This window comes from Zingiber officinale, chromosome 2A (assembly GCF_018446385.1).
Source record: "Zingiber officinale cultivar Zhangliang chromosome 2A, Zo_v1.1, whole genome shotgun sequence".
Taxonomy (NCBI): domain Eukaryota; kingdom Viridiplantae; phylum Streptophyta; class Magnoliopsida; order Zingiberales; family Zingiberaceae; genus Zingiber; species Zingiber officinale.
Window position 1 is genome coordinate 71,189,704 of NC_055988.1, and position 18,148 is coordinate 71,207,851.

At 38.1% G+C, this 18,148-nt stretch overlaps 1 protein-coding gene across 1 annotated transcript; it reads left to right on the top strand.

Annotated features, from left to right (window-relative positions):
• The first annotated feature begins 12,644 nt into the window (after window positions 1-12,644).
• LOC122043696 (PHD finger protein At3g20280-like) lies at window positions 12,645-14,524 on the top strand. The gene is made up of 4 exons (XM_042604292.1): window positions 12,645-12,867; window positions 13,193-13,209; window positions 13,355-14,098; window positions 14,471-14,524. Exons 1-4 carry the CDS (start codon window positions 12,645-12,647, stop codon window positions 14,522-14,524), a joined length of 1,038 nt encoding a protein of 345 aa, XP_042460226.1.
• Window positions 14,525-18,148: the final 3,624 nt, after the last annotated feature.

Sequence of the window (18,148 nt, forward strand, 5' to 3'; positions counted from 1 at the left end):
CCCACGTACCGAGCAGCTTGCAATCTAGCTATTAATGCCTTAAACTCTGCTTTATTATTAGTGGCTCGATAATTTAACCAAATAGACAATTGCATTCAATCTTCCTTGGATGATATAACAAGAATGCCTATCCCACTACCCTGCCAGGTAGAGGATCCATCAACATATATTTTCCAAGTTTCTTCAGTTTCAGGCCTTGCACTTCTATCATGAAATCAGCTAAGGCATGAGCTTTCATGGCTGTTCAAGGTTGGTATTATATATCATATTTACTAAGTTCAGTTGTCCACTTGATCAATCTTCTGCATGCCTCAGGGTTGATAAGTACTCGGCCCAAAGTGCTGTTAGTTAACATGATGATTGAATGTGATAAAAAACAAGGACACAATCTTCGAGCAGCTAAGACCAATCCATATGCTAATTTCTCAAGTGTAGTATAATGACACTCTGCTCCTTTTAATAAATGACTCAAAAAGTATACAGACTGTTGCTCTTTCCCCTCCTGCCTCACCAACACTGAACCAATAGCATGTTCATTAGTTGATAAATAAACCCACAAAGTTTTACTCACTATTGGTTTAGCTAATATGGGAACAGCAATTAAATAATTTTTCAGCTCCTTGACTGCCTTATTATAATCGAAACTTGGTCGCTCAGTAAAGTATCTCGAAGAAGGGTACACTTTGATCAGCCGATCGGGAGATAAAATGAGACAGAGCAGTGATTTGGCCGATCAGTCTTTGTGCTTCCTTTAGATTGCGTGGGGGAGTCATGTTCTGTAGAGCTTGTACTTTGCTGGGATTGGCTTTGATCCCTCACTCAATGACTATGTAGCCTAGAAATCTTCCACTCCTGGCCCCAAATAAGCATTTGCAGTGATTGAGCTTGAGCCCATACTACTTTAGAGTTTTGCAGGTTTCTTCTACATCCACGCACAAGTCTGCAACTCGAAGAGATTTGATGAGGATGTCGTCCATGTAGACTTCCATATTTCATCCGATTTGCTTTTGAAAGACCTTATTCATAAGTCATTGGTAAGTAGCCCTTGCATTCTTTAGTCCAAACGACATAATATTATAATAGTAAATACCCTCGGCGGTTATGAAGCTAGCCTTTTTCTATTCCTTCTTAGTGAGTGACACTTGGTGGTATCCTTGAAAAGCATCCAACATACAAATGAATTCGCAGCCAAAAGTGGAATCAACCACTTGATCGATGCAGGATAGATGATAATAGTCCTTCGGACATCCCTTGTTGAGATCCTTGAAATCAATGCAAACCCACCATTTGTTTCCTAGTTTAGATACAAGGATGACATTAGCCAGCCAACTAGGGAATTGAATCTTCCGAATATAGCCTGCCTCCAGTAACTTGTCCACCTCCTCCTTGATAATCTTGTTCTGGTTAGCCTCGAAGTCTCATTTTCTTTGATTGACCGGACGAGCATCGGGGTAAATGTAGAGTATATGCTCCATGACTGTTGGAGATGTAAGTACCCCGGGTAGTTTTGATGTGGTAAACTAAGTTCAGTTAGGTCCTATTGTGTTTAATATTTGTGTCTAAGTGTGCAGGAGCTTAGGAACATAATAATTTAAGTGGAAGACACAGCTAGCATGAAGGATAGCATGGGAATGGAGCTGACGGACTCGGTGCATCCGAGGGATGAGGTGTTCCAAAAGAGTACACCGGTGGACGAGAAGGGCATGCATGATGTTTGTCGGATGAGAAGCTATGGAGGAAGCCTGCTCAAGGAGAAGGTCAAAAAATGGGTTTGGGTGAGCCTTATTCTAGATGGCCGAAATCACTCAAGCGAGCGAAGCAACGGAAGAGCCAAAAGGAAAGTTTGGAGCTTGATAGCAGCTACTGAAAGCGCCTTCAATACCATGTATTGAAGGCGCACTCGCACCTTTAGGAAGGAAGGCACCTTCAACCCCTTGAAGGTGCCTTCAAACTGTTGGAACCCCAAAGTATTTTGATGTGATCAAACAAGCTAAGTTAGGTCCTGCGTTTGTTTAACCCTTGTGTCTAAGTGTGCAGGAGCTTAGGAACACAGGAAGTCGAGTGGAAGACGCGGCTAGCGAGAAGGACGGCACGGGAGAGAGCCGACGGGCTCGGTGCATCCGAGGGATGAGGTGTCCGCGGAAGAGTACACCGGTGGACGAGAAGAGCGTGCGCGGCGCTCGAGGGACAAGAAACCGGGAAGGAAGGCTGCTCGAGGAGAAGGTCGGAACATGGGTTCGGGTGAGCCCTATTCCGGAAGGCCGAGATCACCCAAGCTAGCGGAGCCGGAGCGAACAGACCCGGACCAAGATGAGCCGAACTGAGACGAGCTGAACCGAAGCAGAGAGCCTGGACCAGAGTCAACTTTGTTGACTTGACAGGTTCGGGCGCCCGGAACCATTCCGGGCGCCCGGGGGTTCATATTTGACCAGATCGAAGCTGATCGCGAGCTGACCGTTGGGGGATAAAATTTATCCCCACGGGGGCGCCCGGAACCCTTTCCAGGCTCCCGGACCAGTACTATAAATAAAGTACTGATCCGTACATTCAAGATAACTTACTTGTAATCAATTCTTTTTGTGCTTTCAGTTGTGTTCTTTTCATTTGTGCTGTCAACGTTGTAAAGAGGCTACTCCGCCCAGAGGAGAATCAGATAATGCGCTTACATTCCTTGGATTAGCAATCCCCTGATTGCAAACCAAGTAAAACTCTGGTGTCTGCTTTTCTTTACTTAGTCTCTTTTATTTATTTATTACAAATGTTCATTATATAGTTGAAATCCGAGAAAGGTTCGAGTTTTATTTTTTAGGACAATTCACCCCTCCCCTCTTGTCGGCCTCCAAAGGGACCAAGAAGTGGTATCCGAGCAAGGTGCTTCAGGAGGATTAACCGCCGATCGAAGCAACAAAGATGGCCAGACCAAGCATTGTTCCACCAAAATTCGAGGGGAACTTCGCAGACTGGAAGCGTCGTATGGAGGTATTCCTAAAAACATATTTTGAAATTCGGTTTATTATGAAATATGGTTTTGTAGCTCCAATAGATAAAGATGGAAAAGAAAAAGAAGAGAGCGATTGGACAAAGAAGGAGGAGAATGAGTCGGTAGCAAACAGCCGTGCGGAACATCACCTGCTGAGCGTGTTACCGCCTCAAGAGGTCAACCGCATCGGAAACTATTTATCTGCTAAAGAACTTTGGGAGAAGTTCTTGGAACTCCACGAAGGCACGTCCGAAGCAAAGCTCGCTAGAAGGGACATCCTCCGCAACAAACTGATGAATATCCGTCTGGAGAAAGGTGAGAAAGTAGCCGGTCTACATGCAAAGGTAAAAGAACTAGTTACTGGTCTCGAAAACCTTGGTGAAACGGTAACAAACCGGGACACTATACGCTACGCGCTCAACGCGTTTCCAAGAACTTCGGAGTGGACATCAATCGTCGATGCTTACTACATCTCAAAAGACCTGGAGGTAAGTACTTTAGAAGAGTTGTTTTCTACCCTTGAATTACACGAAACTAGATATGCAGAGATATCAAAGGACACAACCCAGTCTATGGCGCTGAACACAACCAACAAGGATGAACCCGAGTCAGACTTCGAAGACGATCAAGAAGCGTACATGGTAAGAAACTTTTAAAAGTTTTTTAGATCTAATAAATTTAAAATGCAGAATAAAAAGAATAAAAAAAGTAGAAGGAAGGTACGGTGCTACCAGTGTCAGAAGGAGGGACACCTAAGGGAAGACTGCCCAGAACTCAAGAAGGTCAAAATGAAGACACCCAAGAAACACAACCTAAAAGCAACTTGGGACGACAGTTCTTCATCCGAATCAGAAGCTCAAGAATATGCCGAGATAGCACTGATGGCAAGCTACGAAGGACAAAGTACATCAGAACCCAACATCGATGAAGGGGGAGCGACCTCAGATGGAAGTAGCGAAGCAGGGGGAGATTCAGGCTTCAAGTCTGATATGGTATGTGAGGTATGCCTCTTACCCCGTGATGAACTTTACTTTGGTATCAAAGCTATGACAAAATCCATGTATAAATTAGAAAATAAAAATACCAAATTAGAAAATGAAATTTTAGAAACAAAGAGAATTTTGGCAAAATCATGTCTTATAGAGGATTTTGAAAAATTGAAAATTGAAAATGAAAAACTAAAAGAAGAAATAGAAAGATTGAAAAAATCTAATGGTTCAAATATTCCTACTTTTAGAAATTATAGAGGTTTAAATTGGTATTATAGATTTCATCAAAGTCAAATTAGAAATATATCAAAAATCTATATACCTAGGAAATACTTGGTTAATCCTGTAGGTAGGAACCTCTACTGGGTTCCAAAAACCTGTTTAACTTAAAATTAAAGTCAGACTTAGCAGTTTCAGCAAGGAAATTAAACAAGTAATTTCTTTATGAGGCTTTGTCTAAGAAAGTGGTTGTTGCTCCAATAACCAAGAAGGCCTAGTGCCTCGCCATGACCTGGAAGCCAAGTATCGAAATGAAAAGTTTAATTGACTAACTAAAAAAGCATTAATTTAAATTACTTAATGCTTTAAAAGAGTTATTCAATTTGTGTTAGAAAATATTTTTAACTTAACTTAAAAATTTTTTATCTTAGAAATTTTTATGAAAATTGACTTAGAATTTTTTTTTTAAAGTTAACTTAGAATTTTTTTTATGATAATATTGCCTTATCATTTTTTTTAAAAATGACTTAGAATTGTTTCTTATGAATATTAACTTAGAATTTTTTTTAATTAGAAAAATTTTTTTGGGAATGCTGAGATAAGTTTCAAACTTAAATTTTTTTTAACACTTATGACTGTTTTTATCTGAAATTTTTTTTTTCTCGAACGAAAAATTATGACGAGTGTCTTTACTTAGACATTATTAAATATTTTACACTTAATGTTCTTGTTTGAATTTACCTTAGACTTGTTTATAACCCCAATTTTTATGTGATCAAAGGGGGAGAAGTATGTTAAGTCTAGGGGGAGGTACTATAATTTTTCAATTGAAAAATATTTGGACTTATTTGAATATAAATTGTTTTTATTGTATATGGTTACCCTAACTTAACTTGGGTTGCTCACATCAAAAAGGGGGAGATTGTTGGAACCCCAAAGTGTTTTGATGTGATCAAACAAGCTAAGTTAGGTCCTGCGTTTGTTTAACCCTTGTGTCTAAGTGTGCAAGAGCTTAGGAACACAGGAAGTCGAGTGGAAGACGCGGCTAGCGAGAAGGACAGCACGGGAGAGAGCCGACGGGCTCGGTGCGTCCGAGGGACGAGGTGTCCGCGGAAGAGTACACCGGTGGACGAGAAGAGCGTGCGCGGCGCTCGAGGGACGAGAAACCGGGAAGGAAGGCTGCTCGAGGAGAAGGCCGGAACATGGGTTCGGGTGAGCCCTATTCCGGAAGGCCGAGATCACCCAAGCTAGCGGAGCCGGAGCGAACAGACCCGGACCAAGACGAGCCGAACTGAGACGAGCTGAACCAAAGCAGAGAGCCTGGACCAGTGTCAACTTTGTTGACTTGACAAGTCCGGGCGTCCGGATCAATTCCGGGCGCCCGGACCTCCAGGCGCCCGGAACCATACCGGGCGCCCGGGGGTTCATATTTGACCAGATCGAAGCTGATCGCGAGCTGACCGTTGGGGGATAAAATTTATCCCCCCGGGGGCCCCCGGAACCCCTTCCAGGCGCCCGGACCAGTACTATAAATAAAGTACTGATCCGTACATTTAAGATAACTTACTTGTAATCAATTCTTTTTGTGCTTTCAGTTGTGTTCTTTTCATTTGTGTTGTCAACGTTGTAAAGAGGCTACTCCACCCAGAGGAGAATCAGATAGTGCACTTACATTCCTTGGATTAGCAATCCCCTGATTGCAAACGAAGTAAAACTCTAGTGTCTGCTTTTTTTTACTTAGTCTCTTTTATTTATTTATTACAAGTGTTCATTATATAGTTGAAATCCGAGAAAGGTTCGAGTTTTATTTTTTAGGGCAATTCACCCCTCCCCTCTTGCCGGCCTCCAAAGGGACCAACATAAACAATGACCATTGTGAAGATAAACTTTATCTTTGCACGGATAGGATTTGCCATGCTGGATGCGTCTTCCACCCTATTGAAGGTGCCTTCCAACCTTAGATAAATTTTTCCAGGGGTTATAAAAAGACTCCTGGACCTAGAAAAAATACAACAACTGAACAACTTCTATATTAACTTCCTTGCAACTTTCTGATCTTTTCAATGAGTGTAAGAGGCTTCTCTGTCTTCATCAAAGGAGAGATTTGCAACCACCTTGGATTAACAACCACCTTATTTTCCTTTTAAGTTGTTATTTCGTCTATTGTTGTTGCTTAATTAGAATTGTGCTACTAATACAAGTCAAAAGAATGGGAAGGAGTTTTGTTTTCTTCTTACAGGTAATTCACCTCCTCTTGTTGGTCTTGCTGCACCAATAAGTGGTATCAGAGTTAGAATACCCCAGAAGGACTAACCGGCAACTGAAACACCAAAACAATGATCGAACCGAACATCTATCCTCCAAAATTTGAGGGAGAATTTGCGTTATGTAAGAAACGTATGGAGGTATTTTTTAAAACTGATTTTGAAATTCTTTTGATAATTAAATATGGTTTTGTAGCTCCCAAAGACCCACAAGGAAATGAAAAGGAAGAATACCAATGGACCAAGAAAGGGCAAGCAAACTTTGTAGTGAACGGACGAGCTGAGTTCCACCTACTCAACATACTTCCATCCCAAGAAGTACATCAAATCGGAGATTTCCAATCAGCAAAGGAACTTTGGGAGAAGTTCCTAAAGCTTCACGAAGGAACTACTGAAGCAAAGCTTACGAGACGGGACCTGCTCTAGAACCAACTGACAAACCTCCAGATGGAAGAAAGAGAAATGATTGCACATCTGCACTCGAGGATCAAAGAATTCATCACTGGACTCACGAATTTCGGAGAAAAGGTAACGACACTACAAGAAAAACCCTCATAGACATCGGTGGAACAACAACAGTTTTAAGTAAAAATCGATGTCTTTGAGTATTTTACACCGGGTTTTTCAAAAACTGTTGTCTATAAGCGCAGATTTTCGCTTATAGACATCGATTTTTTAAGCCGATGTCTATGAGCGCCTTTTTTTTCGTAAATAGACACCGATTTTAACATCGATTTTTAAAACTCGATGTCTATGATAAAATAAAATAATTTAATTTTCCCACCAATATTTAGCCGAAATTTGCAACACTTCACTCTTACCTCCAAACCTAAACCTATATCGCGCCCACCGTATACCGTCACAACGCCACCACCACTTTCCTCCTCGCCGCTAGCCGTCAGACCATCTCTCTCAACCTCATCTCCCTCTTCCCCTTCCTAAATCGACGCCCCTTCCTCTCCCGATCAGGATCAACACACGACGCCTATGCTTCTCTGTCCAACCACACAGCATCTCCTCCAACGCCCTTCTTCGCATTCCCAAGACCACCGCTCGATTCCTTCTTCGCATTCCTTTATCCATTTGTCGCTATTGACATCCTTCCTCATCTTCGACAGTTTCATCGTCGCTACTGAATGCCCCTCCGCCAGTGCAGTTCCGAAGACCAGGAAGAGGGCGAGGGACGACGGTGATTTCAAGAGAGTCGCGGAGATCGTTATGGTTTTGTCGGTCTTGGGACAGATGCGAGGCGGCAAGGAGCCGACGGCGGCTGAGAAGGCGCTGGTGACCGAGGCCAAGGAGAGGCTTGTGGTGATGTGCGAGGCCACCAAACCGAAGGATCTCGTCTCCACGGAGGCAGTGAGGGTCGTGGCGGAGGATCTCGGGCTGAACAGGTCTAAGGATCCTGCTTTGGGATTCCAGCCACCCAGGATGTCCATCGCAGAGAAGAAAAAGGTCCGTCTTCCTGCCCCGTTTTGGTTCCTTCGCTTAGAGTCAAGGAATCCAATTGCCTTAACAATAGTTGCTCTTGATCTTAGTATGAGATAGCCCCAAACAGAGTGCAGTGGTGGGAGAACATGCATCTAGTGAGATCCAAGTGGTTGCATATTACGCCTTATTGTTTTCATTTAGTATGCCTGCTTACATTGCTTTTCAGTAGGTATTTACCTTTCATGTGTCTGTTGAATTCTGCAGACTCGCATAATTACGTTGTTTCGAGTTGCTGTTTACCTAGAAAATTAATATTCTATGAAATGGCTGCTATTTGCTCCAATTTTTTGTTTGTGTTGTTGACCCAAGTCCTTGTATCATTTCTTTGTCGTATTAAAAAGTTAGGTCTATGAAAGATCCAGGTCATAATCTCCATTCACTCACTCTTCTTGTTGACTTGCTCTCTAGATTAAATCAAGTGAAGAAAATGCTTTAGTAGTAAATTATGCCTTTTATTTCATAATACTGCAACTTTATTAAAATGTAAAGATTGTCACTCTCGAATTGGTTGAAATGCTCTCTAGCATCTAGCACAGGGCATATATTGGCTTAAGATTATGCTTTTTTTTTTAAAAAAAAATAATCATGATACTGCAACTTTATTGAAACGTAAAGATTGCTACTGTCAAATCAGCAAAATCATGTGGTTTCAACATGTTTGTTGTTTTATTGTTCTTTAAGAAGGGAATGACAATGTCAAATCTTTGATTTCTTTCTATACCATAAGTAAATACAAAGAAATTTCTGAACATTGTAATGAGGTTTAGTTATATTTTGCTTACATATGGATAATTATGCATTGTTAATATGTTACTTGATATCCATGTTATTTTTTAGCTTGTATTGGAAAGCACAACATTTGAAAATACCTATCTTTCCAGTTTTCACGACAGAATTTGTTTGAATGTAAGATATCTGATATGACATTTTCCTTAAGTGTTTAGTCACTGCAGAACTTATCTGATAACCTATGCTTGTGGTCTAATTCTACAGATGGAAGTGTGCAAGGAAACAAACGTGCATTCATCAGTTCATTCCTCTCAACAGCTTCCTGTAAGTGTTGGTGCAAAATCTGAATCTCATGGTACCATTGCATCTGGTGCTTCTAGGATTTCACAGGACAAGAGTCCTGTAATGCCCCGCCCCTCCTGCTAAGGCGACGGGGGTTACTTGGACACATACATGCTTACTACAGCGGAAGTCTTACTTAGAGAATTTAAAAACCTTTTCTTACTTTAAAATCACCATAGACATAAAAGAAGCACATAGCATACTTATCATAATTTTTGAGTCTTAATACCCAAACACGTACTTAATGTCATGGAGTCATAAAGTAAAATATCAACATGGCATATTTTTTTATTAAACAAAGCAGGTCTTTTCCTTTAGCCAGTCCACTACCACACACACATCTTCTTAGCCCCTCCTGCTGCTCCCCTAGTACATCCATTCCTTACCTTTATCTGTGGTACAAGAAAGTAAGCTGTGAGCACTCATGGCTCAGTAAGTTCCTTTCCTACTCACAAAAACCGAATAGCATATCAAAATCATAAGTCAAGAGGCACAAAGACAAATTTATCATATCAAGCAGCATATCATGGCATATCGTAACGTAACGTAAAGTAACATGGCATAATATAACGTGATCATCAAATGTATCCTGACATAGCATAACATCATCATAAATATCATGGCATAATCATAGAGTATAAGCAAGGTAAATTCCTAAACATACATCATGCAACATATGCAACATGTCTTTTGAAAACTTATAATATACATACTTAAACATAATCTCAACATGATTAGGGCCCCGACTTGTACCACATACATAAATGCGCGCGTCCTATGTAGGTCCAAGGTAGCAAGTCTTGAACCCTACAAGGCATACATACTAGGCCCGTTTCTTAGTCCATCGACCTAGGGGCACTTAGGAGCCCATCCCTAACGAGGCCCGTTTCTTAGTCCATCGACCCCGGGGCGCTTATGGAGCTCACCCTTGGTACAAGCCATACATAAAGTAAAATAGCATGTCATACATATCATAGTTCTTATCCTTTCATGCATATCATGTTTCTTAACATATCATAAAACATGCATATTTGGGCACACAGCACATGCATGAATCATAGCGTACATCATGAACATATCACTTATCTTATCATAAAGCATGCATATTTGGGCACACAGCACATGCATGGATCATAAGCTTGCATAAGGAACATGTCATCTTATCATATCATAAAGCATGCATAATTGGGCACATAGCACATACATGGATCATAAGCATACATAAAAGAGCATATCACTTATCATAAGAAGACATAACCAATCATGGAATCATTAAATAACATTTCTTGATTCATTACATAGCATGTGGGTACATCTAGGTCACTAAACCCAAATGGCCGAAAGTCATGAGTAGGGCATGATCACTAGACAACACACTAACATAAAAATATCATGATATCTTCACATACTAGCATAAGAAAGGTCATAAGCATGTTAACCTAAATTGTTAAGCCCTCCTAGGTTTCTAATTCTTTCATGGCCGAAACCTTCATGAAGAGCAATCAAGTTCTAAGCAACATGCAAACATGTAAACCCTAAACACATATCATATCATATTTTATAAGGATCAACTTAAGCATGTTTAGTTTGGGTTCTAAGTTCCTTAAGCTTCTAACCTTATCATGGCCGAACCCTAGCATGTCTCATTCTAGGTTACAAGTAGCATGAAAGTGTTGAACCTTAAGCCAATATCTTATACATTTTCATGGGGAACATCATAAGCACATTTGTTCTAAATTCCAAACTTCCTAAACCCATTAACTCAAGGTGGCCGAAACATATCAATCATGGAACTAGGGTTTTAGTGGCATAAGAGCATGAAAACCACAACTACATTTCATAGCATACATCACAAGAACATCATAAGCATATACAAGTTGAGTTCTAAATTTCTCTAGGCCTTTAAACTAGTAGTGGCCGAAACATATCAAGCATGGAACTAAGTTTCTAGGGGCACAAGAGCATGGAAACCACAACTACATTTCATAGCATTTATCACAAGAACATCATGAGCATATCTAAGTTGGGTTCTAAGTTTTCCTAGGCCTTTAACCCAAAGGTGGCCGAAACATTTGAGCTTGGTTTTGTTTTTCATATGGCCTAAAAGCATGGAAACCCTACACAATTTTCATGGCAACATTACAAGGAACAACATGGGTAAACTTAGTTTAAAATCTAAGCATCCTAGCTTTAAAACTTAGTGTGGCCGAAAGTTACATGTAACCAAACTTCTATGTAACAAGCAACCATAAGAACATCAACTAGTTTCATATCATTTTATCAAGAAGGTCATGAGCCTCCTAGACTTGGTTTAAACTTTCCTATACTTCAAATCTCATCATAACCGAATCTTCACAAGCATGTAATAGGATTCATAATCAACATACAATCATGGCATAACATTATAGCTTCATATCTTGTCTTAGGAGAAATCTTAGCATGCTTAGTTTTTAGGTTTAAAACTCTCCTAGGCCTTTAGTTCTTCCATGGCCGAACATTCATGAGCATGGAAATGGAGTTTCAAACAACATACAAGTAAGAGAAAAAGTTAACAACATCATTATCATAGGGTACATAACACAAGAATAAGGAAACATGCTTAGTTTGAGTCTTAAGCTTACCTAGTCCTCTTGTTCATGCTTGGCCGAGAGTCTAGGGTTCATGGATCTAAGTTTTCATTGTTCATTCTAGCATGGAAACCTTAGATTAACCTCTTATATAAGATACATGTCACAAAAATAAATAATAAGCATATCTAGTTACAATTTTCTTAAACACTTCCTCTTGTCTTGGCCGAAATTCTCATAAAGCAAACCTTAGGTTTTTAAGCGATCTATCTTCATGGAAAACCATATAAACTATTGTACCACAGGTGAGGGGAAGCTTACATAGTGTTCCCTTGTTAATCCTTAAAGAAATGGTACCCTTGGTGAAGAGGAAGGAGGGAGCTTCTTCTTCTAGCACTCCTTTTGATTTCTCTTGCTTGGAAGGGTACACCTTGAAGGCTCCTTCTTGTAATTTAGTTTTCTCTTAGGGAGAAACCTAAACTTGGCTTGTGGAGATGAGGGAGGAGGGCTTCTAGTTTCGGCAATGGTGAGGGAGAAGGAAGAAAAATGAAATCCTTTTCTTCTTTTCCTTTTTATGCTAAGTGGGTGGAAGTTACAAAGATGAACTTTGCTTCCCTTCTTCCTTAATTCATGCATGTATTTTTCGAATGAGAATATGTCCTCATTCCTTTCTCTTAATTCTTCTCTTCATTATTCTCTTAAACTCCACGAAAATAGAGAAGGAAAAGGAAGAAAGACAACTTGTCTTTTGCTTACTCCTTTTCTTAACCAAGAGGTAAACAAGAGGAATAAACCTACTTGATTTTCTCTTGTTCCCTCACTTAATCATATCCTCACTTTTAACTACAATTCCCATCCTTTTCCATTCACATGTTATTCATTATCCTAGTGGTTATCATACATAACTTTATTTCTATCCTTTTTGAGAGGTTCAAGGTTCAAACTTTCACCTCCTCTTTTTATTTCTCTTATTTCTTCTTCTTTTGATTCTTCTTACTTTTATGCTTTAAAGTAACTAACACCCATATACTTATCTTATAATTTTGTGGGTGTTACAAGTCCTATGCCAACATCCTCTAGAGGCTTTCATAATTCTTCAACTATATCTCATGTTCCTGTGCTGGCCTGGGTTGCCCCTAATTTGAAGCAGTCACTGATTAGTGATGCGCAAGCTGGTGTCAATACCATTAAACATTCATCTAGTTTCCGTGATAAGGCTTTGCCTTCAGCACATAATGGATTAAATGCTAGACCTAGTGGATCATCTTATCTGACACAAGATCAAGGTAAAATCTTTAGACCATATTTGTCCGTATTATCTATCAATGCTGTGAAATTATGACTTCCTTTGCTTTGTTATGGCTTGAATACTTGATTAATGCATTATCATTTTTATTACTTCCTTTTTGCTTAATTTCTCAAATTTATCAAGTTCCTAAAAAGTATTAAAATATTTTGGCCTTCTTTACTGAAGTTTTATGTGAACTAGTATTAGTCATAGTTGCAGTTCAATAAAGAACAAATAATTGTATGGGTCAGAGATAGCATTGTGGTACTAATATCAATAATTGTGTTTATTTCCTAATTATTTTTTATTTTGGTACCAAGCAGTGTGGCCTGGTATACTGGTAAGACATGTCTGCTAAAGGCTCAATCCTTTTTTTAGCATAAATATAAAGGCTAGTTTTTCCTTTGTGAATCCTTTTCTCTATTGTTTGGAATTTGGTTTTTCCCTACGTGTAATATTGGACATGTCCTAATATTTTCATTCAGGAAATAAAGTCTTTTACAGTTCAAGCAGGACAAGGAGGCCTGCATATTACACATCAACCTACTCAAGGCTTTGCATTCTTACATGCACCTTCTCTTTATACCAATCACAATGAGATTGGTAAGAGTGTGCAGAGGATATTGCAATCGAAGGTTCTGGATCACCCAAACTGGATTCCTCCATCAAGTGACTATATGAATGCTTCTTTAAATTGCCAGATATGCAAAAATGTGATCTCAGATATAGAAAGTTTGCTTGTCTGTGATGCTTGTGAGAAAGGAAACCATTTGAAATGTCTTCAATCTTATGGAAGCAAAGACATTCCTAAAGCAGAATGGCATTGCCCAAGCTGCTTGGCATCAAGTAATGGAAAGACCTTGCCACCCAAATATGGAAGGGTCACAAGAGCTCCTGTTCCAGCACCAAGAGCTGCTCCAAATACAAGCATCAATGCTGCTTCTAAGAAAACAGAAGATTTGGATCCTAACACTAGTCGACGGAAAGCACTAGCCAACAACAATTCTTATGTGTCTCAACATTCCAATTCTTCAAATTTGGGTGGTAGCCATTATGATTCAATGGTAATTGGTGCTGAAATGGATTCGAGGACAAATGTAGTTAAGAGAGACAATGAAAAATGTGATGCAGTAGGTGATCATTTGGAGGAAACAAATGGATCTGTATGTGCTAATTCTGATGCATCTTGTGGGTATCCCAACGATATTGAGAATGATAGTGGCTTCAATGTTCTCATATATCTTTCAAATGGAAATATCCATCTATACCAAACTAGTCCACACAACTTGACCTCACGCACGAGAATGATAGTAACATTTGAAAGATATATGAGAAATTGGTATAGTGATGAAGCAAAATTTGCAATACATCAAAAATAATAACAATAAGATTATGCTAATACTTATTTATCTGCTGCCTGATGCTTCTAGATTATGCTAATACATGGTGGAAAGTTAGTTTTGCACTAAAACCTATATAAACCCGCTAAATAGAATTCACTTCCTGTACAATGGCAGGATGAGTTGAATTTCTTTTCCAACGCTATCCCATTACATCATAAAGCAAAACTTTGATAAGGGTCTGCATTATATGATCTCTAGTCTAGTTCTGAAACAGCATGTAGAGTGGAGATGAATAGTTTCTGTAGCATTTGAGAATCAACAAATTCTAGTTGTTTGTGCGTGCTTCTTTATCACTTAACATCAAGTAACAATGCTCAAGTTATGTCCCAGTGCAAACCTGTTAACCAAGAATGTATGAACCTAAGCGAAGTCTCTGGTGCTTTTGATATTTGTCACAAATATTCTTTATCTATGCTTATTTATGTTCTAATTTATGCTACTTGAATCTTTTTTTCTCTTCTATTGACTCTTATTTTTATAGTTGTAAGGTTGATGGGCCGTGCTGCTTCTCACATAACTTTGGAATGTGCTTTGCAAACACATCCTAACATTGCAATCATTGGTGAAGAGGTGATTTTCTAATTGAATGTTGGAATTTGGTGTGGAGGATTTGTATGACAATCAATGTATTCTCATGTATTCATTGTTTTTGAACATGTCACAATCTGGTTCATTAACCTGTAAATTATTCCATGCTATTATTTTCCATTTCTAAAGGCGATCAAGAGTTGCCTGCATTGTTTAAGTTGGGGTAAGTGCTTCCTTAGGGTTTAAATTTCAGTGGTGTGTTGGCAAGGCAACTTTTGCCTCAAGGACAGTTATTAATCTAAATTGTCTATATTTCCACTGCCCATCAAATTTGAAAGATGCTCTCTTTGAAAGCTTAGAGCAAAATGTATGTGTTCTCAACAGAAAAGGCTAAACGGTGTAGAAACTGAAATAAATGATCTTATTGTTATTATTTTTGATGTATTGCAAATTTTGCTTCATCACTATACCAATTATCTCTTGTTGTGTTACTATACCAATTATTGCAACTATGAGAAAACTTTGTTGCAATAATTTCTAGTTTGGAATATATTATGTTCCCAGGTATGATAGATCTATCACTATATGATATGGTTGAGATAAATGATGAATGTGTCTCTTTTTAAGCATTCAAATTAGTCATTTTGTTACCTGGTGCTCTTACTACTTTTTCAATTATGATTTTGGTCTTGGTTTACTAATATCTTATTTATGTGTTTTTTACAGTTTACAAATCTCAAGTACTCCAGAGTTGAAATTGATGAAGTGCGGTTCGAGTGGGCTGAATGCATGCTAGATTACATTTGAGTAGGAAAGGTATTTGATTTTTGAAAACTTTGGATGATGCATGCATTTGCATGGAATGTAAATTGCGTATATTGTCCCATATCAATTTCTTTCTGATGGTGATATTCTAGGACTTCTGCAGCATGTATAATTCTTCTGTTTTTGTACTTTACTGTAGTTAAGTAGACCAAATGATACTTTTGTTTGACAGATTAGAACAGTGAATGTTTTAACTCAGAAAACTAGGTATTTGAAGGTGAAAAGTGGTGAGATTAGGGAAATGAAAGGCGCAAGAAGAATGGAGCAGTATAGCAAGTTGAACAGATTCTGATTCTCATAATTTAATGTAGCCTCAGCTTGATTTTTGACTCACGATGTTCTACCTTGATGTGTACAATATCTATTAGCTTTTGATGTAAAAAGAATATTTGTGTATTTTATGGATACTGTTGTAAGAAGAATATTTATGTAATTTATGAATATTTGTGTATTTTATGGATACTGTTGGAAGAAGAATATTTGTGTAATTTATGAATATTTATGTATTTTCTTGGATATTGTCGATTTTTCACTGTTTCGAAAATCGAATTTGTATCGTTAAACAATACTGATATTACATCGATTTTCCACCGCTGCAAAACCGGTGTCATTAACTAATATTACATCGGTCGTATACCGCTACCAAAACTGGTATTATTAACATATAATATTACATCGATTTTACACCGTTGATGAAACAGTGTCGTTAAGTGATACTACACCGGTTAATAATCGATTCGAAAATCGGTGTCGTTAAGTGATACTACACCGGTTTTAACCCGATGTCTAAAATGGCAGACCTTTTACATCGCCTTCATAGACATAGGTCGAAAATATAATAGACAGCGGTGGAAAACCGATGTCTATGAGGGTTTTTGTTGTAGTGCGAACTGAGATTCATTAAGGTACACTTTAAATGTATTTCCTAGGACACCTGAGTGGACCTCTATAGTCGACTCATTTTATATATCTAAAGACCTCAAAGTTAGTTCTTTGGAAAATCTTTTTTCCACCTTTGAACTTCACGAATCTATATGTGCAGAGATGAAAAGAGAGCCTAGTCATAACATTGCCCTGAAGGCAAAAATGGATAATCCAGACTCTGAAGCGTTAATTGAGAAAGATGAAGTGGCTCTAATGGTAAGAAAATTTAGTAAATTCATGAAATCTAATAAATTTAATAAGTTGCAGGCAAAGAAGCACTTTCGAAGCAAAAGAAAGGTTCGATGCTACAACTGCCAAGGAGAAGAGCACATCAAAGACAACTGCCTTGAACTAAAGAAAAAGGAGAAGGACAAGGGCAAAAGACCAACGAAATCGAAGCTCAAAATCCTGAAGGCCACGTGGGACGAAACGTCGTTATCAGAATTTGAAGTTGAAGCCTACGCAGGACTAGCCCTAATGGCAGACCATTAAAAGGAAGATGAAAGTAGCTCAAAGATAAGCATTGATGAAGGGGGAGGATCATCAAAGGAAAGCTGTGATGAAGGGGGAGCATCAGAACACGAGGTAAGTGAGGTACGTGCACTATCTCCCAAGCAATCTTTTGAATTTATCAAAATACTTTCTAAAAATATGTGTAAATTAGAAAAAGAAAATTTTGATTTGAAAAGATAATTAGCCAATGCATGTCCACTAGAATTGTTTGATAATTTGAAATTAGAAAATAAAAAAAATTAAAAACACAAATAGAGAGATAGAAAGATAACCATGCATGTTCTAATTACTATCAAAAACCAACATTTAGAAATTATGGTAAAATCAATTGGTACATTAGAAATCACTAGGCCAAATTAGAAAAATATCAAGAAATATATCCCTAAGAAATTTTTAATTAAGCCAGTAGGTAAGGACTTATATTGGGTTCTAAAAATATGCTTATAAGATTAAAAAAGATAGACTTAGAATGTTCAGGAAGAAAATTAAATATTTAATTTCTTTAAAATACTTTTTCTAAAAGTGATTGTTGTTCCAATATCCAAGAAAGTCTAATACCTCGCCACAACCTAGAAGTCAATTATTGAAATAAATATTTAATTAACTAACTAAAATAGAAGTTTTTTTATTGTTTTATTTTTTACTTAAAATAATTTCAAAATTGTTTAAATTTTGTTATGACGATTCAACTGGTATAAAAATTTCCAGATTTTTTTTCAAAAAAAACTTTTTGATTTTTTCTATCTCTTAGACTTCTACTGAAAATTCTTTCCAGTTATTTGTGTAGACTACCCCTAGAAAAATATTTCAAATTTGAAGTAGGATTTAGAATTTTTAATTATTTGTTTGGAAGCATTTTTTTACTTATTTTGCAAACAATTGGTTATCTACTTTTTATGTTATTACATTTTTAATCCTAACTTAAACTTGGATTGATGCACATCAAAAAGGGAAAGATTGTAAGTATCCCGGGTAGTTTTGATATGTTCAACCAAGTTTAGTTATGTCCTCTTGTGTTTAATCCTTGTGTCTAAGTGTGCAGGTACTTAGAAACATAAGAAGTTGAGTGGAAGACATAGCTAGCAA